The following is a 22,687-nucleotide window of genomic DNA, read 5'->3' on the forward strand; positions in this document are numbered from 1 at the left end:
TTTTTTTTTTAATGTATACACGATGAAATACTCAAAAATCTTTTGCTGATGTGTCATAAAATTTAGCTAGATACAAATTTGAAAATAATTTTGTTAGCCCATCAAAATATGTAATCTCAAGCTTAGGAATCTCAAGCATGATAAGCAATGCTGGAAAAAGTTTTGACAGTTCAACAAAATTATCTTTCGATCCGCATCTATCTAAATTTTAGATACTTTATTTTTTATGATTTCATTTATATGTATAATATAAACAATCAATAAAAACATTAATTGTTACTAATCAAAACTACTAATGTTGAGTCATTGGCGCAACCGGGCTACTTACACTCGCGAGTTCTCGATGTTCTCAATTCGGAATATCGGTGCATCTCGCGACTCTGCTTTAACGGAAATTTCATTTGAGACTTACTTGCCAAGAAAGTTAAGACTGAGAGGTTGGGAGACATTTCGGGCGGAGAAGACATCGTCTTCAAATTTATCAAAGAGAATACTTGTAAAATATTTTCAGTCTCGAGCACCTGTATAATTACTTTTAAATATGATATGTAATTACACAACGAGTAAGAGTTTAATGCTTATTATGATCGAAGCTGAATCTTAGATGGTTTTAAATAATTTCTATGTGAATTTATATACTAAATATGTAGTTATTTGAACTGCGCGCCGAAATGATTTTTCAAACTACTATCTGGCATCCTATTAGAAAGATGTTAAATGTACTGAAAAACTGTAAATAAATTTATTGCGAAAAATATTACCTCGACCAGGGTCAAACCCGAATCTCTTGTATTCCGTATGAGCGTCCTAAGCTTTTAGACAGTTTAGACCTTACCGAGGCCTTAGTAATATTCTTTACAATAATCGATATGTAGGAACAAAAACGCAGTTCAAATAACTACATATGTAGTATATAAATGTACATAGAAATTATTTAAAAGCATCTAAGATCCAGCTTCGACCGTAAAAAATGAGCATTACTCTTACTTGTTGTGTATTATACGGTCTTAATAAATCGTTTATATTGTTTATCCACACTGAAAAATGCGTTATTAGTCCTACATATCGATTATTGCGAAGAATACTACTAAGACCTCGGTAGTCTAAAGGCTTAGGACGCTCGTATGGAATCCTACAAGAGATGGTCCTGGTCCCGAGGTAATATTTTTCGCAATAAATTTATTTACAGTACATGCATTAACATCTTTCTAATAGGATGCCAAATTGAGCGTCAAATTATTAAATTGCTTATTCATTTAATTTGTGACATTACTATAGTAGTTTGATTGCGTTTATAAGATCGAAAAATCATTTCGGCGCGCAGTTCAATAACTACATATTTAGTATATAAATTTACATAGAAATTATTTGTAAGCATTTAAGATCTAGCTTCGATCGTAATAGGCATTAAACTCTTACTTGTTGTGTATTCATATTTACGATCTTAATAAATCGTTTATTATTATATATGTAATTGTTAATTGTTGAGATAAAAGTCTTAATTCATTGGTGTCAAAACAAAGAAAAAGAATAATAAAACAAATGCTCGCTTTGAGAGAAGATCGAGAAATTTGCAATGAATGCAAGAGAAGTGAATACGTATAAAGATCGATGAAATTTGAATCAAAGTTGATGAGTCCATTCTTCCGGACAAATGCGATAGTATAGAATAGGAGAAGATTCTAGCTTTTCTAGTCTCTCACTTCGCTTCGCCCTCTTCCTCTTTCCCTCTGTTTCTGTTTGTTCGTACCGGTTAGGGCTAAATCGATTTCCGAACGCGCTGCTTCGAATCGGTAGAATCTAAGCTTGAAAGAAGCTTATACTACAATCGGATAGAACATGGTATCACTACGAAACGTGGGCGTGTAGTTGACGACAGCTCGGACCAGAATTAACGCGTATATGGTTGCGTGAAACGCGGGATGGCTGATGAGGCGAGTTCGTGTGCGACAGAATTATGATTATTATAAATAAAATTTCAGTCGCGTCCGGATAAGAAAAATGTCTGTTGCGTTGTATAGTTGCGCAGTTCGAATAAACGAGGATTTTAAAGACAAGGATTCAAATATCATGTGTTTTCTATCGGTTGGATTACATTAAAATAGAAATACAACTTTTAACAATCGCACAGTGGACCAAGAAATATAATTCAAAAACAAAAATGTCTATCTAATAATAAAATCGAGAAAGGATCTTAAGCTTTAGGAAGCGGATGAGAATGAAACCTCAAAGCAATATAATGACCTACTATAGAGAAAGCTTTGGATGCACCATGGTGCTTGGGTTCAATAGGAAACACTACTTCTACGATAAGGCGTATATTCTCCATGTATATTACATCGATTTTATCTTAGGAGCCGAGAAAAAGATTTAATTTCAAGGACGGGAAAGGAGCCGAATGCGTATAATGACTTAATAGAGAAAATACGCTCGGGAAATTGGGACAAAAAAGTAATTATTTCGAGTTCTGAATATACAACGTTGGCATATATTATTATAGCGACACTCTGTGAATTTCGTGTTTTTGATATATCTACTATATTACCGATAAGTAGAAGAAGTTGATACGTACTTTGCGAAAAATTGTAAGCAGATAAGTATATGGCGCAAGGACATTTTGTAATAAAAAACATTAGCACTATCTCTGTGTATTGGATTGACATATTAAAAAATTGTTGCATTTATTTGTAGCCACAAAAGGTTTACAATGCAAATTGCAGAGATTCAAATTGAAAAAGAACACGAAGAAAAAGCGTAAAATTCACGATCCTCGGTAGACGTGGCAGACGAAAAAGACTTTCACATAAAAATCGCACAAATTAATTTATTACGCAAACAGATGCGCTGAAAGAATGTAAGTTGCTGCCAAATCGATGATCTTCAAATGGGATTGACCCTCCGTATGCGTACTTTCCATGCAATTTTTCACTCTCTACTAGTCGCTCGCTGATCGCGTTCACGAGCGTCACGTCTCTGCGTTGAAACCACTACCCAGTTCCGAAGTACGTATTACGAGAATGTGTAACAATGATGTCGATGGAGCCTTAATGGACGCGAGAGCACATCGAGATCGAAGGGAAGCTTGCGAGGACGGTCAGACCTGAAAAGAAAGAAAAGGCTTGGCTTCAAGCGTGCGCGTTCTCTGCTGCTCGCGTCTTGCAACCGAGCGGAACTTGATGTGCTTTCTCTTCGATACTTTCTCGGAGAGCCGTCGCGTCATCTTTTCTCAGCGCGACACGACGCGACGTGCCGCGCCATTCCCGATAAACCATACGCGGAAACTACTTTTGTGTCACTCGTTGCTGTTAATTAATAACCATTACGTTCTTCGATTAACGATTTCGTTCCTATATTTATATACCGCAAATGAACGATTTCCATGATTTCCATGATTTCCATGTTTTTTAGCATCGTGTAACAGAAACGAAACGGCCTTTTATTACGGCAAAGACTTAGTTTAGCGATTGGCAAATGATCTCAGTCATGGACGCAGGTTCAAATATCAATTAGCTGCTGCCAATTCACCAGAGAATCGGGGCGTAAAGCAAGAAAATAGTATTGTATATATACATTTATTCGTCGTAGTCGCGATCTTAGCGTTGCGGCGGCCGGTTTGTGTAAAGTCGAGGCGATAAACGTAAATAAAAGAGAATGGCGGGGGGGATTAAGGAAAAAAAAAAAGGATGGAAGATAATAAAGGAAGGATGGAACGTATTATCTCGTCTCACGCGCGGGAATGATACGAGCGAGTAGAATAGCGGGTAAAAGAATAGGGAGAGAGGGAGAGAGGGAGAGAGTCTGCGTGTATAAGATGCACTAAAAAAAAACGGAGACGATGACTGTAGCTACGAGACAAAAAATGAGAATCACTATGTACAATGTGAACGTTTAAACGAGTTCCGATACACTGTAAAGGCAGACGGCGCATTCGTGTATACTGAACGGTAATTAACAGTGCAAGAAGAAGAAGAAGAAGAAGAGTTTCTTAACCGGTTCACCACCGATATGAAAACGAGTTTCTCGGGATTATGTGTATTTTCTCTATGTAACCCTTTATGCAGTTTATCGAGGTGATACATGGCCTGGTCGTAATAATGTAGAGATTTTTTTTTACGTTGCATTGAATTAATGAAGCGATCCAGGATATTTATATACATTTCCGACCGTAGTAAATCTTACGTCAAAGTAATCTCGTTTACTATTAACCGTAATATATTTGTTACAACATATCAATACCTCGGACTTTGCGTAAATAATGTACATCTTTCTACTCTTCCTTCAGGCCTTAAAGTTTCTTCTCAGAATTAAAGACGTGATTTCCGAAACTTATACATATATAGCGTATTTTCGATACGATTTAATTTCTTTACTTAAAAAAATGATACTTGGAAAATGTGATTTTCGTATTATTACCATGAATAAACCACGAGTTAACTAAACAGTATTTATCAATCGTTAAAAGTGAACTAATTAACTTAACTTTATAAAAAAATCACAAAAGTTGTCACGACTCAAACAGGGTATATAGTTTAAAAGAATAATTGTCAAAATCGTCAGAACTCAAAAGAGTGGTTCTTTTTAAAAATTGAGAAACAAAAATTACATCTCATCATCAATATGATCGAGGCTAGATCTTGAAGCCTAATAATATTTTTATACGTAAAAATTCTATAAAAATACATCTTTTAATTATATATACCTATAAACTGTGCATCGCTATAAAACTATCGATATTATTTGATCAGTTAAAAATTTTCTTCAAGTTAAAAAATAGTTTTATTCATTTTGTGGAAACTTAATTTTTTGAATTTACGTCACTTTGAAATAAGGAACCGATTTATATTTCGACAGTCCAATTAGTCTAAAATGTCTGTAGCGTCTATGGCTGCGTGTTTCTGCTCAAAATGCGAGAGATAAGTAGGATAAAAAAAAACTTATAAATAAATCAGACTGTTAAAAGACCACCGCGCATAATGAATATCGATGCTGCTGCATGCATCTTACAAAAACAATATATTCGCGAGATTATTGTTTTCTCACGGCTCGAAATATCACACGAATGTGTTTAAGTTATAGTTTTTGCAAGTATAGAACCTTGTATAATTTTATTAATATACAAAAAATATACAAAATAAGGTATAAATGAATAAAACAGAAATTGTCCATTACTACGTTTAACGTAGAAACGTCGTATTTAGCGTGCTTTACTACGTGTAAGCACAACAAATTGGAGATTAAAGGGACGGAGATGCCGCGAAATACGGCGAAGACTTTTTATCTCGCGTGATCTCGTGGGCATCTCGTTTCGGCACTCGTTACTCAGCGAAAGAAAGTGCATTAATTTCCATCGGTGGACTTTGACGTACGCGAGAGAGATCCACTCCCAGCTATGACGTGGAGCATTTTGACTGTGACTGATGGCGCCTCATTTACCCTGCCGCGCGGTTTCCTGCACACCCGCTATGCGATTCTACACGCGCACGCATTTCTTTCGCTAACGCGCCCTTCCGCTCTTTTTTCCTCGACTTTCATGTATTTCGTCATGCCAACGCGATACTTTCACGATAACGGATAAGACAGTAGGTATAAGAAGCATCAGTACAGTAGCGTCATGGCTCGTTAACGATTTACACAGATCTGAATTTTAGTTTTTCCGAGAATTTCGAGTGAGAATGTTTTTGTCAGAAATTGGCAGTTTGAGTTTATTTTTATTTTAAATAACTCAACTTTTAAAGTCGTCCAAATTGATTGATTGTATATCTTGATTTATATTAAATTTTTTAAATAATTACATTGTTAATATCTCGTGAAAATAATTATGTTTGAACAAGTAACTTTTAACGAGGAAACTCGGGGAAATTAATTTGGATTTTCACGTATTTACGATTGAAAATGAAAACTCGTATGATCAGAATGCATTTATAAAATAGATGAAAGAGAAACGATGAAGGTGTACGTGCTCACAACAAACAACATAAAGGATAGTGTGATTTCAAGCTTAATTTCCCTAAGAAATCTTTTCAAATTATTTACAAATTTTTTGACGAATTTTTACTCTTGTTATGGGAAAAATGTCGACAAGAAAAATTATCATTTCTCTCACAAATGTTTCAATATAATATAAAAAAATCCTGAATATTATATTTTATATTATATGGTAAACACACGTCTCAAATAGAAATATTCAAAAATTGATTTAAAATTGTTTATTCGAAGTAATTAGTTTTCTGTAGTCCGTTTTCTCTACACTTGAGATTTACAAGAAAAAATATTATCGAAAATTTTGCCTTGCGAAAAATGTTGTCTTAAACGAAGATTTCTCTAAGAATCTAATCTAACGGATCCTTCATAGTACATCGAGAATATCCAAATATGAATTAATAAGTGCGAGACTGATAAGCGACATTAATACATTAATACGCGTACTTATTGTATAAGAGACAGCGCGAAACCTTTTGTAGAAATGACGGATTTCTACAGAAAAATTGGTTTTTTCCGTGAGGGAAACTTGAGACCCCAGGGGAAAGAGCGAGTCCGTAGCGTGCGGGTGTCGGCGCGGTGACGTCGTTGCGCGAGATGACGTTATCGAATGCAAAAGCCTCCGTTACACGGTTATCGAACACTTTTCACATTTTCCATCGCGCGCATCCGTCACGTCGGCGTCGCTCGCTCGCTCGCTCGCTCGCGCTACTGTACTTGTCGTAGGATAAAAATAGAGGCAAATATCGTCGCGGTTGTTCTTCGCCCGCAACAAGCACATTCACTTGTCGAAAGACGGTACGCACCCTTGGCGAGCTAACCGAGGCCGCGGATAAGTGTGAGACCTAAGACAGGCCGCACGGATGTTTTTGCGCTAAAACTTGGACGCGCGAGTGCAAGGCTATCAGACGTGCGAGAAAGAAGATCAAGTTCGGCCAAGGTTGAGAACCGTCATGGGAGCCTGGGTAATAAAATGAGGGCCCCTGCTCTCCCCTGGGGGTGGGGCCCCCTCGATAACCCATATTGTACCCCCCATCCCCTCGTTCTTCCCCCCTACGTTCGTCCCTCGCGCCGCCGCCCCTGGCCGTATATACTCCGATCGGCCGGAAGAGTTTTGTCCGGGCTCGTCGCGTCAGAGAGAAATCCTATCGAATCTATCTACGGGCGAGTCGCGTGCCCGAAATTTCTCAAAAATGGTGGTTGTACGGCGGAGAATTTTTGCAAATTTTCGATATACCGCGCGGTCACCTAGGCCACGGACTTGCCTGTGAAAAGGATTTTCGCGAGAAAATCGAGAGGTGGAGCGCGCCGACAATACTTTCGCGGCGGCGTATATACACGATCATATACCACCCCTAGTCTCCCCACACCCCCCTAACAACAGTGGGGTGGTACAGTCCCGGCGAAGAACCGACGGGCAACCCCGGCGTATAGTCCGCGCTGCCAGTTGGGACGGGAACGCGCGCGAAAAATCGCAAAAGTGAAGAATGGACGTTGGATGAAAAAGGCGGATTTCGGCGAAAAGGTCGATTCGCGACGAACGGGCGAAATTTTCCAAAAATTTCCTATTGAAACCTGATCTACTTCTATTCTATTTTCCATCTTACAAACACGCGAAAAGGATCTTCTACGTTTCGTTTCCAAGTTTCAAAATTATATACGCGATTGTTAAACGGTATTGTACAAATATAAATTCATTTACGAAATGGTACTTTTGGCCAAAGCAATGTTCAAATATATAATTTCATATTGGTTCCACGTACCACCGTGCGTGTAGTATAATTCCTTTCTGTTTTTTTTTTTATTTTAATATTTCGTGATTTTATTTATTTTTACGTAATACCATTCGCGTGTAAAACTGTAATATAAGATACATTTTTTCAAATTTATATATAAGACTAGCAGTTAGATTACATTCATTAACTGTATCAGCTTGAGCCTTGAAGAAAAGCACGATAAAGTTCAATATTTTTTCGTAGAGGATAAGATCTGCGTATTCAGCGAAGCATCATACATACAACTATGCAGTTTCTTCTGTATCTCATCGGTTTAACCCACCGCGTTAACCGTGTAGATGTTTGTCGAAGAGTTTTGGTGTTAATAATGTGAGATGAGAATCAAAAGGCAGCCGTAAGTCACAACCGTGCCTAGCCGGTGAGAATTCGGGGACAAGAGCGAGAATTTTGGGAGGAGATCGAGGACAGAGGAGAGGAGGAGGGAGCGAAGACACATCGGTCGCGGGCAGTCTCGAGAATGGTCGGTACGGCCGAATCGATGGAAAGAAATTTATTCGTCGCGAGCACTGGCGGTGGGTTTAAAATACGGCGTCGACGTTGAGACGCCACCACTGCCGCCGCCGCCGCCGCCGCCTCTCAGGGTAACGCCGCGTCGCGACGCGTTACCTGGTAACACCGTGGAATTACAACGGATTCTTTCTCGTCGCGCCCGGTATGCTGGAATCGGACTGGAATTCGCGGAGACTCTCGATGCCGAGCATTTTTTCGACGGCGGGCGACGTCGAGCCGGGGCGAGCAGGCGAAAACGCACCGCTGCGCGCTACCCGGTTATTACGACGCGCGTCCGAACGGACGGACAGAACGACTCGGCTCGAGCGTGGTGGACCTCTGCTTTTTTCCTTTCTCTCTCTCTCTCCCCTATGGCCTCTGGACAAATTGAATTTAACTCCGCCGCTAATACGGCCGCTCCGAAAAACGCGCGACCTGGACGCGCGAAAATCACGCCGCGATTTATGTCCGCGCCCTTTTTCCTCGCTCGCTGCTTATATATGGGATCGATTTCTTTCTACGTGACATTAGAGACACCATAATGCATTAATAGTGTAATTTCGATGAGTGCGTGTGAGGGTATTGCATAAAAGATCTTTCTTTTTTTCGGCAATTTTTCGAAATAATTTCAGAAAAAAACTGTAAATATACATGTATGTTAAAAATACAAAGAGTTGTGCGACATTGTGTTTTCTAAATTATTTGTTAATAATGTTAAAAATATATTTTGAATATTATTAACGTTTTAATATTTTAACGTTTTAATATTAAAAACATTGCGAAATATGTATAATATACCGTATGCCTTTTTTCACGCGAGCTTTTTTGTCGGCGTGGATTCAAGCGTCGTATTCGTCATACTTTTCTGTACGTTACCCCGCGACCATCGCAATTTTCGCTGTTATTAACTTGGGTGAATGAAAGTATACGGTACGTATGTATGAACGCCGCTTTTTGTTATTTCCTTGTCACTCGCGCGACATATAGTTTATGACAGACAGAGGGAACCAATTTTTATTGCGGGAATAATATTGAATTTCGACAGTTCGCCGTAGCGAGGACGCAAATGCGAATTTCTTGCACACTGTCGGAGAGGTGGTTTTTGTTCAAGACGAGAGAATTATCGGACGGAATATCAGACAGAATGGCCAAAACGTAGATCGAATTGTAAGAAAATTGCAAAGATATTATTTCGTATATATCCTACACTGAGAAAAGTTTGTGGTTGATAATGAACGAATCTGCAGCAGCTTTTGACCATATCAATCAAAATTCCATCATAATTGGACGTCTGGTTATCTTGACTAGAATTTTGATTGATATGATCAGAATCTACTTCGTCCATTTTCAACCAAACATTTTTTTCAATATAAATGGAACAAACAAGTCATAATGACGTTAGAATGATTATTAAAATTATTTCGATCACGATACATTTTAACGTCACTTTGATCATGATCTGTTATTCTGTTTCAATATTATATATTATTCGTTTGTCAATTGTATGACTCTTCAACTGATATCTAAAGAATTATATAAGTTAAAACATCACTGAATTGAATCTTACTTCGTCTTCTTTTTTAATATGTAAAAGTATATACAAGTATATATATATATATACATATATACAAGTATACATATATATATATATATATATATATATATATATAAGCACAATAAAAAACAGTTTAAGATGCAGAAATATTGGTCTCTCAATGATAGAAGTGAAATACTCGTAATTAGTATGAATTAAAAATGCGTGTGTGTTTAACTGCTATGTGACGAAATGAACTGTACCGCGACGGTTACCAAGATGGATATCCATCAATGTGTCAACAAATATATATTCTTTCATGACGAGAGAGGTTTTGCATAGGAATTTCTCAAATCATTACGGAAAGCAGGATTGGGCATGTATTTGAAATATTTTTATTTGAAAAACAGTATTGGTAAAACAATTATATTTTGTATTTTGTATTTCATGGAAGCATATAAAAGTATTTTGTATTTAATATTTCAGTATTAATAACTAAAATTATGAAAATATTTTGTATTTTGTATTTCAAATACTAACATTGATAATCAACCTTATTATTTGAATTACAAGATACAAAAAGCTTTTAATCTTTCGATTTTAAATACAAAATACGTAATACTTTTATGTGATCCGCTAAAATAAAAAATACAAAATACGCTTGTATTGCAAATAGTGTGTTTTAAATAAAATGTTTTAAATAAAATTTCAAATACATGCCCAGCCCTGACGGAAAGGATGATTTTGCTAAAGTATCTAAAAATTTAATTAGATACAGATCTGAAAATAATTTTGTTAGAGATTATCAAAATAATTATGTAGGACCAAATTAGTTATTAAAATGTTCAAACTTTTTACACTATTGCTCATAATGTTTGAGATTCCTATTTAATTATTTTAATGGACCAACAAAATTATTTTTAGATTTGTATCTGGCTAAATTTTTAGATATTTTATCCAAAAATTATTCTTTTCGTGTTCATATATATTCATTTAGTAAATAATATATCGATTTAATGATTATAAATACAAGAAAAATTATGAACAATTATTAATGGTTTATTAAAAGTTTTGTATACATTTATAGAAATGTAACGGAAATTTTGATAAATATTGTAGTCTGAATTGAATTTTTCAGACATTCCATAATATGTAGCTATAAATTTTTCTTGCATTGTTATTTGGAATTATTGTTAATTAATTTCTCTAAATCGGGAATGCGAAGTATCGAAGGGCGTTTTATTTTTTTATTATTAGATTTCAACCAACAATCTGTAGATGTTCGATAATATGCAATTCTGACATGCTAAAAAATACACTGACATCGGAATATTATAAGAAAAACTGTCAAATCCGTATTGTGCCGGTCAAAGGTTCGAATGATTAATGAGCAGTTAATTACCGTACTGAAATATGTATGACAAACGCTAAACTTTCGCGAGATTCGACAGTTTTGAGAATCGTGAAGCTAACCGAGAGGCATTAATTATATGACTCGTAAAACTTTCTCGATTTTTCATTCGCGACAAGCTTGAAGTTAATTCGAGGTAAATTCGATTCTCATTCGTTGACAAGTTTAGTGCGAACAAGAAAACACTGATTATGAAATGCACGTCTGCGAAGTTTGTCATTTTACGTTCACAAAGTCTCTTCACGACTGAAGTAATTACCGTATGCATTATTGGGAACATATTCGCGTTGGTGTATTCATTTGTGAATGCGAATGTTACAAATATATACAACTAAATTTTTGGTTGAAGCAATAATAAATGAATAATTAAATCGATAAGCGAATATCAAAAATAAAAGAAGGAATTTTATGTTCGATTAAAGTGGAGCTTGATGTTTAATAATATTCATAAATTTTCAAATACATTTTTCAATTCTATAATCCGTATGTCGATTCGGTTTATTGAACTTAAAACTCAATCATAAACTGAAGTTATCTTAAATAGAACCATAAGTTACATTGATTGTCAATTTAACCTTAATCGGTATTTTCTCGCTTCGAAATTTCCTTAACTGGTATTCATAGGTTCAGTATACTTTAAATTAATATATCATTGCTTAAAGTTAACGTAATTGTGAACAACCTTTTTTTAATTTTGAAGGTCAAAATTCGAGGAATGTGATTATATAACTTGAAATTATGCAAGATTGTGAAAAACGTTTGAAGGTCAAAATTCGAGGAATGTGATTATATAACTTGAAATTATGCAAGATTGTGAAAAACGTTTGTTATATAAACAATTTTTTACATAGTCGAAGAAAATCCACAGGAATATACTGATTAGAGCTTGAATTGGAGAGTTAATAATAGTGCTAATAAGCATCTTAAAACAAAAAATGTTTGCAAAAAATATATCCAAATATAAAGGACCCCGCACGTTTCTTATGGATTTTGCTTCTCGGTTAAATCTTCTCGTATTCTGAGAAATTGTAATTCCAAGTGTCCTGATTAAAAATGTCAATGGGCGCAACCTCCTAAAGTTAACAGTTAACAATTTTTTCTTGGTCCCACATGATCCTATAGACTTAAAAAAATACCTAGATGGATCTTATAACATGTGAAATAAGACTGTCATAGTTGTATTTCACTTCGCAATCTCAATTGTGGCTAAAAATAAACAATGAGTAATGTCATATGAATAAAGTTAGTGTGCATACATTTTCCGACTTTTAACATTACCCAAGTTGAGTAGCAGTGGGAAGAATCGTGTGGAACGTGCTGCCGTTGAATCGAATCGGTACAATGGTCATTGGAAAAATCCGGGTTCTATTAATGATAATACTTATCATTATTTTACTTATTATTATTTTTAGCCACAATTGAGATCGCGAAGCGAAATGCAATTGTGGCAGCCTCATTTCGCATGTTATATCTAGGTATTTTTTCCAAGCTGTAGGATCATATGGGATCGAGATTGTTTATATCGCCCATATCCGAAATAATAGAATTAAGTTTGAACAGTTATACCTCGAAAATTGTTAATTTTAGGAGATCGCGTTCATTGACACTTTTAATCAGGACACTTGGAACTACAATTTCCCAAAATATGAGAAGATTTTACCAAGAACCAAAATCCATAAGAAACGTGCGGGATCCTTTATCCAAAATCTACACAGTAACAAACATTTTGTATTTATATGAGAAACGATTCACTCAAGTCCTTATTAAAATTCTGTATTGGATTTATAATATATCTGTGTGTGAGTGTGTTAATTTAACATAATTATTATTTAAATATTTTGTGTTATATTAATATTCATTATTTTTTATTTTTTATTTTTTAGTGTTAAAATAAAACCATTCATATATAAGTGAACAAATTACACAAAAATAACATTTTTTTAAACGTAAATTCTAAGATAAATGAATATAACATGTGTTAATTTAACATATTATAAGTTAATTCTAATGAAGAAATATGATTGCTTATAAACTGTGTAGTTATTACTTCTTTTTTATTAATTCTTTACATAATATAATATCTGTGTTACTTTCTAACTTATTCATCTTGTGTTAAATTAACACAAAAATTTAAATGGACCGTTTGGAAAACGTGTTAAATCTTACACAAATTTTCTAATTGCAAGATTTATGCGATGTAATATGAAAATTGCACTTCTGCCACCTTCTGTGAACGCATATTGCATATATCGTGCACGTGCACGCCGGAACAGATTACACATATTACACGTGTATCGAAGCGCATGTCATTCACGTTAGATCTATGACAGTCGAATTTCATATCGCGTGCGCAAATGCTGATCTCATCGTGTCGCTAGAATGATTTCGTGAAGCATATAGACCCGTTGCGATGCGATCGAGCTGCGGTTCGTAACCCCAGAAGGCATTTTTCTTTCCTAGCTGCTTCCGCACATTATTGAATATCGTCTATTTGTCGAGTAACGTCTTCTTGCTCGTTCCGCCACGCTTATCGCGTCACTGTTTCGCTGACTTTTCCGTTCTATTCTATCTCGGCCTCCCTCCGTCCGCGTCCGGGCCGAGGCGCACTTGCCAGAAATATCAATTTGCGCGGGAGTGGTAACAGTTTGCTTGATTTGGCACGGCGTAGCTTACGTCCGAAATAAATCTTCGCGAGTGCAGTGTCGAGGACGGTGCCCGCCCCGGAAACCGATTGTCTATGCGGATTTGACATGAGTGGCGCACTCGTCCCAGCTTTGTGGACGATATCTCATTTTCGATTTGCATCTTATTTATTTTCAACTGGTTGAAAATTTCGATTAAAAAAAAAACAGATAATGCGCTTTCTACGCTCTATGAAAAACTACTTACAATTAGAGTTCTATTTGATCGGTCTCCTTAAACTTGCTAAGACCATAAGACGGGACTCTGTCGTTATGCTAAGGCCGCGTTTATGTAAAATTAGAAGCTGCTCATTGACAAGCGCGACAGTAGAAGTGCATAATAAATTAAAACGTGCGACAATGAGCGTCCTGTCTCTCGCGTGAAAGTAAACGTGCTTAGAAAACAATTCACGTCGTAGCGTGTATTGATATTTTGGAACGTAAGTTCCTATAGTAATGTCATTAGATATTTTATTTCAGAAGATTTTCTTAGTACTGCTTTTCCAATACTTGTCAGACTTTTTTTATGTGTACTTGTTTAATTTAATTATCAATTCTTCTTCTAGAATTACTAAAGTAAATTAATTTTTAAGTTTTATCGACGGGATATAGATATTGGCACAGTGATAGAAAAAACTTAGAGAAATGTAATTCTATACAAAAATAATTACAAAGTGATATGTTACCGGAAATAACGAAACGTTTATTAATTATAATTATCTACTTTTTGTCTTTTCTTATTGCACTTTGGAAATGAAAATCATTTTGCAACGTCATTAAAGGATTTTCGTATATGCAATATTGGAGGAATACCGTTTTACTAACATAAAAGTTTTATTTAACTATGTATAATTGTGGATTATATTTTTTATGACAAATACAAGAAAGAACACAAATAAATGAAGGAAGCCTTATTTGGTCAAAGCGGATCTTGAAATCTAATAATATTTTTTTGAATTTTGTAATTTTCCGTTTATGCAAACTGCGTGCCGATTATTTGTCGGTCTTGAAACGCAGTTCTACACTAAAATTCAAGTACGCAATATCACAAATTAAATTGACAAGCAATTTAATAATATTGATGTTAATGAACATCTTTAAACACTGTAAAGAATTTGTTTAAATATGAGATTGTTATTCTTTACAAACAATATTAAGTGAAATAAACTTGAGATGTATTTAAACACAAATAGAAGAATGTGTCACACTCGGCCAAAGCGAATCTAATTGGTGCTTAGGAATATTTATATGTGAATATATAAATACAATTAGCAGTTCTATATAGACTGTGCGACAATTCAGTTTGTCGGATTTGGAATACAATCATGATCTGAAATAATAATCTCATAATTAAGTTAATTGATCGTTGATTTAATAATAATGCAACTATCATCCATAAAAACCTGTAAATAACTTGTTATGAGAAATATCATCTCAGTAGGTATTCGAATTTGAATTACTTGAATTCGTCTTTCGAATTCGTCTACCGAGCATGTCATGATATATACATACATATATGTATGTATATACGAGTATATATAAACTAGCAAAGCCAGTATATGTGGAAGAATCTTTTTCAGGCGACGTGAGATAAACAATATTATTTTGTACAAATCCTATCACACATAATGCACATCTGTTTTAGATTGAGTCGCTTCGTTTTTTTAAAGTCCGTCAGACTGCGCATCGGAAATTGAGGATTATGAATTTAAGATTAAAATTTAACCAATCAGATAATTTTATTTTTAATCCGTTTCATTTTAATTGGTTGAATTCTAATCTTCAATTCGTAATTCTCAATCTCCAATGCGTAGTCTGATACGGGTTCAAGATTTATCGAACGAACAATCTCAGTCGATAACGGAGTAGCGATTCATGATGCCCGCAGCCTTCTCCGAAATCGCGGTTGTTACAAAAGCGACTGATGACGGCGGCTTTTCGCGTGTAAGAAAAGCCGACGAGAGACCACACGCGGGAAAATAATAACAAGAGGAGTGCCTGCGGGGTTTAGGTGTAGGTGGACCAGGCAGGGAGACGAAGGGAGATAGTGGTGGATGCATAATTGAATGAAAGCGTGGCGAACAGAGCCAAGGGGTAGTTCCTACGACTGGGAGGGGGTGGAATGCTATAATTTCAAGCCAGACAGTCATGCGTTATTCAGCGTTGAGGTACAAGCTCTCGTTCTCTCTCTCTCTCTCTCTCTCTCTCTCTCTCTCTCTCTCTCTCGTCTTTGCATTTTCTATACGATTCTCTGAAGAGGAGAAAGTACGTACCTCCTCTTCTCTCCTTTTCATTTTGTCGCACTTCGAGATCTCCTAATTCTCTGCCTAATTCTTGATCGTTTGTTCGTTGTCCATTAGCGTTTCCAATTCATAACTTGTGAAATAAATTGATGCGATAATAATCAATACAATGACATCAAAATATGCACGCCGAAGACAAAATTCCCAAAGCCTTTACACAGCACTCAAACTATTCCTTTCTTTGTTTATTATATTCAGGATAGTGACAACATCTGGTGGGAGTCCTTTGCAAACGAGTTCTTCGAAGAAGACGCCACCCTTACCCTCCATGTCTGCTTGGAAGATGGACCGAAAAGATATTGTGAGTATCTCCTATTATTTGATCCCAATTTACCTTTCGTGCAATCGGCAGTGCAAATTCGGAAAGAAATATTTAAAAATGTGTTATACGTAATAAAATTAGGCAGAACCTAACTATTACATTTTACTTCTTGCCAATATCATTGTACGGAATTTTATTTTTAATTAATAAGAAAGAAGTTGGTTTCTTTCGGCTCGTAAATCGTAATCATATCTAACCCAAGAATCTGTCACTACGAATAATGCACGAAAGAACGCGACGTTTTTTCTAAAAAGTATCTAAAAATTTAGTTATTATTACTGATCTGAAAATAATTTTGATAGTTCAAAATTGTTTTCATCAGATTAGTATTTGGCTAAATTTTTAGATATACAACGTTGAACTATTAAAATAATTATTTAAGACGATCAAACTTGCTAGAATATCAAAATTTTTTCAGCATTGCTCATTACATTCAAGTAATTATTTTGTCGATCCAACAAAATTACTTCCAGATCTGTATCTAGTTAAATTTTTAGATATTTCAGCAAAATCATTCTTTCTGTGTGTGTGTGTGTGTGTGTGTGTGTGTGTGTGAATAATACAGTACACGAGTGAAGTATCTTTATTTTCATGAAAGGAAAAGAAATTGCAAAACGAAAAGGTTGAATTGCAAGCAAATATGTTTTTTTAGAAGCAAAATAATAAACTGTGGAGTGGAGTTACTATGATATCTATATGCTTCTGCGTTTAATGTGATCGATTTTCTCTAGATAATTTCCGCGAGATAATTCCTTACATCTTTGCGATATCACGGTTCACACATTGTCACTGATACTTAATCGCTGCCAAGCTCGTGCGGTGCCACCTCTGTTCTAAATAATGACGTGCCACCGCGCGGCAATCTTGCAGTCGGTGGATTTTAATGTCTGTTCCGCACCACCGTCTCGAAAATATACGACGACAATGTGATTACATGTCGTGTGGATGCATGTCGTCGTCATCCGAGTATAAATGACAGGGCATCTGCGCAGTAAGATGCGCTGGAACGACCGAACGAGTCCGGTGATGCAAAATGCGTTTTGCAATTAAAGAGAAAAAAAAAGATATTTTTCATTCGCTTGTGTTTGTCCGCCAACGTTACATTTTTTTCGGTTTATATTTACGTCGCTTCTTAATAAAATTTTATTCGTTCTTCGTGACAGTTATAAGATGAAACATTTTTGAAAATTAGACGCGACAGTTTGTTGTAGAATTAAACATTGAAATTTAAATTTAAAAAAAAAGACACTTTGCTTTATTTAGCTATTCGCGAAGATACTAATTTTGCAGAGGTGAATGTTATCGCGGAGAATATTGCGCCCAACATAGAGCAACATCGACCGATTTAAGATAGAGCTGTCGATCTTAATCGTCGCTCTGCTTTCCTCACAACGTGTTCGTTGTATTTGTTTCTAATCGTTTCCATCTTATCCTTTCAGCGATAGGAAGGACGTTAATACCCAGGTACTTCCGTTCGATATTCGATGGTGGAGTGACGGAACTTTACTATACTTTGAGGAATCAGAAGGAATCGTTTCACAACACCAGCATAACGCTGGACTGTGATCAGTGCACAATGGTCACGCAGTATGGAAAGCCGATGTACACTAAGGTACGAATATTCTGCAAAATTTATTGCACTTGCAGTAGAAAATTATATGTTTCAGATTATCAGTATTTATGTACTTAATTGTTGAGTTAAACAAAAATAACTGGAATGATTGAAATAGATAAAAAAAATAGTCGTGATCGACAATATACAAATGACTAGAAAAATTTATATAATATATACTTTTAGTAGATAGATTATATCACTATAAAAACTGCTGAGTGCTGGTATTCTTGTGAGTTGGCACAATTAGAAAAGTTAATTGTTCTTTTCTTGAAAAAAGAGATATCATAAAGATAGGAAGGATTAAAGTTTAATTGGATCTCCGTAATTTCTGTAAAACTGTTTCCTAGCAGGAAGCTTAAGTCCTGCGGAACTCTCTTCAGGGCGACGGGCGAAATCAAGCGCCCTTGAAATAGCCGAAGTGAATATTGTCATCCGAAAACTTATTTTAGGTGTTAACGGAGGGTAGGTTAATATTGGAGTTCACCTTCGACGATCTCATGAGGATAAAGTCGTGGCATATGTCGGTGAGGACGCATCGAGAACTGGTTCCGAGGAGCGTTGTCAGTATGCAGCAGGACCCGACAATGCTTGAGCAGATTAGCAAAAACATCACTAGGCAGGGCATGTCCAACTTCACTCTCAACTACCTTAGAGTACGTATCTTCCGTACTGCATGCGCTGTCTTAATTTTACGTTGATTTTTATGCATCAGTGCCAGATTGACCGCATTTTAATTGAATTGAAATTTTCTTGTTTTATTAACCCGAGAATAATCACTTAATTTTTTTCACGGTCACCTATCATTTTTACACTCCAATTAAGTCACTATTATTAATTGTATATTGTGTATTTTGATTATTTTACAATTTATTAATATTTGTGAGTTCATTATACATTATAGATTTACTTTTATGATTTCTGAAAAAAGTAAGAAGAAACAAAAATAAATAAGTATAAATTCCTAATCAGTACAGAAAACTGAATTACTAAGCTTCATTTTCTTGCTACTAGGTGTAAAATCATCTCGATGCCTGTATTTTGTAACTTTTAATCTAACAATTAGTTTTACTGCCATTGCGCAGTTTTTTTATTTATCACATATAATATATGGCAATGACAATATGATGATATCGACACTATCGTTAAGAGTTACAAAATACAGATACAGCTGAGTATTCCGGGTTAAACTACGTTTTTTTTATTAAATTTAGTATAAATGAACGCAAAGACTTCTAGAACAAACATTTAGAGTGACAAACACAAATTTGGAGTAAAAAGAAGAAATATGGCATAATTACATGTGCTCATTTAGATAAATGTGTGCGAATCATTGTACGTGCCAAAACACGAGGAAGGGATATTTTGTTGTATATTGTTTTCTAACGGAAAAAAGTATCGACCGGGGACATAGTACTTAGTTGGAAAATTATATTGCAGCAAGGTGTGTCGGTGCGGGGCTAGATCGGAACACGGCATATCCTGCCTTCTCGAAAGTATCTCCGGCTATCCGGGTTACGAACCACCTTCTTTCCGCGCTCGGAAGCGCTTTCACCGGGGGAGGGGGACGGCCTCCGATGCATTCCGCGTGTATCGTCTCGAGTCAGTTGAAAAGCCCGTCGATTGTTACGTCGGGAAAGTCTTCGCCCATTGTTGAACTGGTATACGATGTTCGGAAACGCGTAGGAACCGTCTCGAATAATTTCTCCACACGGGTGAAGACTCGCTGACGATGAAAATGGGCTTCAGTTGATTTATGGATAGATGAATATATCGTCGTCGCGCAGAACTCCAGTTGTTTTTCTTAAAGTGATAGTTATGTTACTCATCTTTTATACTTGCTGCGTAACGTGATGTAACGATATTATTCACTGTATAGAAAATGTATAGAACGCAAATAAGTTTCCGAAAATATGTACAAAACGAATCGGCAGAAATAAAAAAACTTATATATTTTCTATGAGCTTTCACAACACACAAAGAAGTTTTGTTTAATTTGCATTAAATATTTATTAGAGTGTTATAGAAACTTGTAGGAATTGTCTAAATTTTTTGTTATATATAATATTTGTTCGTACATTCAAGTTTAATCCTCCGGAGCTAACGATCGGTCTGTTAGAGGAAAGAGGACCCACCCAATTATAAATCTTTGTCAAAAATGTCAAATAATTCATTCTTTATATTATCCGCAAGTTTGCATTATTTTTATTGAAATAAACTTAGAAATTCATTCTTTTTTATACTAGTTATATCATTTTGGTTCATCGAAATTAGTTCCTTTTAATTAACATAAATTGAATAAAGTATTATTAGCACTAAGACTCGCCTTGACTGAATATGGCCCTCTTCTCTAATTTGTATTGAACATTTCTCGTCCATTTTTACTTATATTGTTCAAGTTAAATGAATTTTACAGACACAGTGTCGAATCAGTAACTATGTTGGCGTCAGCACCGAACGGTTAAAAGAGATTTTGAACACTATCAAAACTGAACTTGTAACTTGACTTAATAATTTTTCATTAGAGAAACTATACGACGATTCTTTTACAGTTATGCGTGATTCTGGAGCCGATGCAGGAACTGATGTCGAGGCACAAGGCGTATGCGTTGTCACCTCGTGATTGTCTGAAGACGACCTTGTTCCAGAAATGGCAGAGGATAGTTGCCCCGCCGGGTAAGAGAGGTAGACGAACAGTTGCTTTACATGAGAAGCACCAGCCAGTGAAGCCGAACGGCCATTCGATCCTAATAGACAACGTGAAATCGGTTTTTGCTATTCGCGGAACGACGCACTGTTCGTTGTTGATTTTCTTTACCGCTTTATCGGAATTCTTGGTTCCACCGGTTTTTTCTTATCGAGCGTGAAACTTGATGATTTTATTCGAAATCTTCTAGCAATTAGATGGACTTTTCTATCAATGGTCTTGTGTCGCTTGCTTTATTGATCGAATTTAACTCAAACATTTAAGTCATTTTATGAAGTTATATTTAAGGATTACTATCTAAGAGCATTACTATGACTGAAATTTCGATTTCTTTTTAATTGTACATATTATATTAATTGATAGCATTTTGATTCGCTTATATTATTTGCGAGACATGGCTTTTAGCATCAGCTTATCGCCCGTCTTTATCGTGCTTGTGCGTGCACCGCGACGCTTCCATTTCACTTGCGTTTTTGTATAGCTCGTATATATCTACCCGATGTTCATTTAAACTTGATAAAACCGTGGAACCAAGCGCATATAACACCAAATAATATATTGCCAAACGTGTTTCTCTGTAAACATCGCTTGAGAGTGCAAAGTAGCTCGTGGGAGAAAGATAGAAATAAACCTAACACATATCTATGTGTTTGTCTATCAATGCATGCTTGTGCTTGTGCGTGTCAGAGACCTTTGATAATGAGAAAGGTCCACAGCTGGGTAGTGCTCTTAAGTTTATCAGTGTGTAGCTACACACGTGGCCGAACGTGGCCAACGAATGCACGCAGCGACGTGCTCACGATGATTTCCTTCTTTTCCAGAATCTCAGCGGCCGGCTAGTAAAAGAAGAAAGCGGAAGGGCAGTACATCCGGACCGGGCAACAACGCACCTCCTGCGCCCAGCAAGAAACGTTCACCAGGGCCAAATTTTTCTCTAGCATCGCAGGTAAATTTTTCGATTCGTTTTCTCAATGAAGCAGCACATCGTCGATCGTGCAACGTCGTCAAGAAGCAGGCGTTGACTAAAATGTTTTTTTTTTTACTTTCATGTAGGATGTGATGGTCGTAGGAGAGCCTTCTTTGATGGGCGGTGAATTCGGGGATGAGGACGAACGGTTAATTACAAGGTTGGAAAATACGCAGTACGATGCCGCAAATAATCTGGATCCTCATAGTCATGATGCATCCGGTGGACCACCGCCACATCCTCATCAGTTCCACTCGGAACCAACACCGGGTAATTCTTGGCCGCCAGATCGTGGTCCTGGTCCACCACAGGGAGGTCCTGGCAGTCAGGTAACCATTTTTCTACAGCAAAACAAAAATTTTAGATTAAAGAATGTGCCTACACGCGCATAATTTATTTGAAGAGCTCTAAATATGCAACAAGTCTAAAATTTTGCTGAATTAGTTGAACTAATTTATGAAAATAACTGATATCAGATATTGAAACAATTACTTGAGTTCTGAATTTGGAGATTGATGTCATTATTCGGTTGATATCTCGGAAAAACCAATACTAAAGGTGCTCGACTCAACAGAAGATTAAAGAAAAGAAAAATAAAGTTTAAGGAAAAGGTACTGACTTTAGAATACTATTCAGAGAGCGTCATATAAATAATGTGATTCTAATGTTATGTCTTGCATATGTGTGTGTATGTACTACTTCAGGGAGTCCAGGGTGGTCAAGCGGGTGCGGCTGCAGGTGTACAAGGAACGCAGGACGCCAGTCAACAGCAGCAAGACAAGAAGAGCCCCGCGGTGAGCCAGTGAGGCCAGGAGTCCCCGCGCCCCCCCACCAGGGGGCGACGGGGGCGCAGGCCCAAGAACGTGGCTCCCTAGCGGGGCGAGAA

The 22,687-nt window shown here is 36.3% G+C and overlaps 1 protein-coding gene and 1 long non-coding RNA gene across 4 annotated transcripts in view; both read left to right on the forward strand.

Moving 5' to 3' along the window:
* Chi (LIM domain-binding protein 2 Chi) overlaps positions 1-22,681 on the forward strand; it is a 205,241-nt gene extending 182,560 nt beyond the window's left edge. For 2 of the 3 annotated variants that reach the window (XM_018515343.1, XM_018515345.1), the window contains exons 4-10: positions 16,392-16,494; positions 17,955-18,127; positions 18,580-18,783; positions 20,680-20,812; positions 21,656-21,780; positions 21,888-22,130; positions 22,506-22,681. In XM_018515343.1, the coding sequence (XP_018370845.1) occupies positions 16,392-16,494; positions 17,955-18,127; positions 18,580-18,783; positions 20,680-20,812; positions 21,656-21,780; positions 21,888-22,130; positions 22,506-22,607 (1,083 nt within the window). In that variant the 3' untranslated portion in view covers positions 22,608-22,681. The remainder of the gene's footprint in view (positions 1-16,391; positions 16,495-17,954; positions 18,128-18,579; positions 18,784-20,679; positions 20,813-21,655; positions 21,781-21,887; positions 22,131-22,505) is intronic. The other variant, XM_018515344.1, reaches the window with a different exon arrangement.
* LOC108766191 (uncharacterized) lies at positions 1,400-15,436 on the forward strand. Its single transcript, XR_001940360.1, has 3 exons — positions 1,400-1,454; positions 9,109-9,112; positions 15,424-15,436. It is a non-coding gene; the product is annotated as an uncharacterized LOC108766191 (long non-coding RNA).
* Positions 22,682-22,687: the final 6 nt, after the last annotated feature.

The sequence above is a fragment of the Trachymyrmex cornetzi genome, unplaced genomic scaffold (genome assembly GCF_001594075.2).
Source record: "Trachymyrmex cornetzi isolate Tcor2-1 unplaced genomic scaffold, Tcor1.1 scaffold570, whole genome shotgun sequence".
In the NCBI taxonomy this organism is placed as follows: domain Eukaryota; kingdom Metazoa; phylum Arthropoda; class Insecta; order Hymenoptera; family Formicidae; genus Trachymyrmex; species Trachymyrmex cornetzi.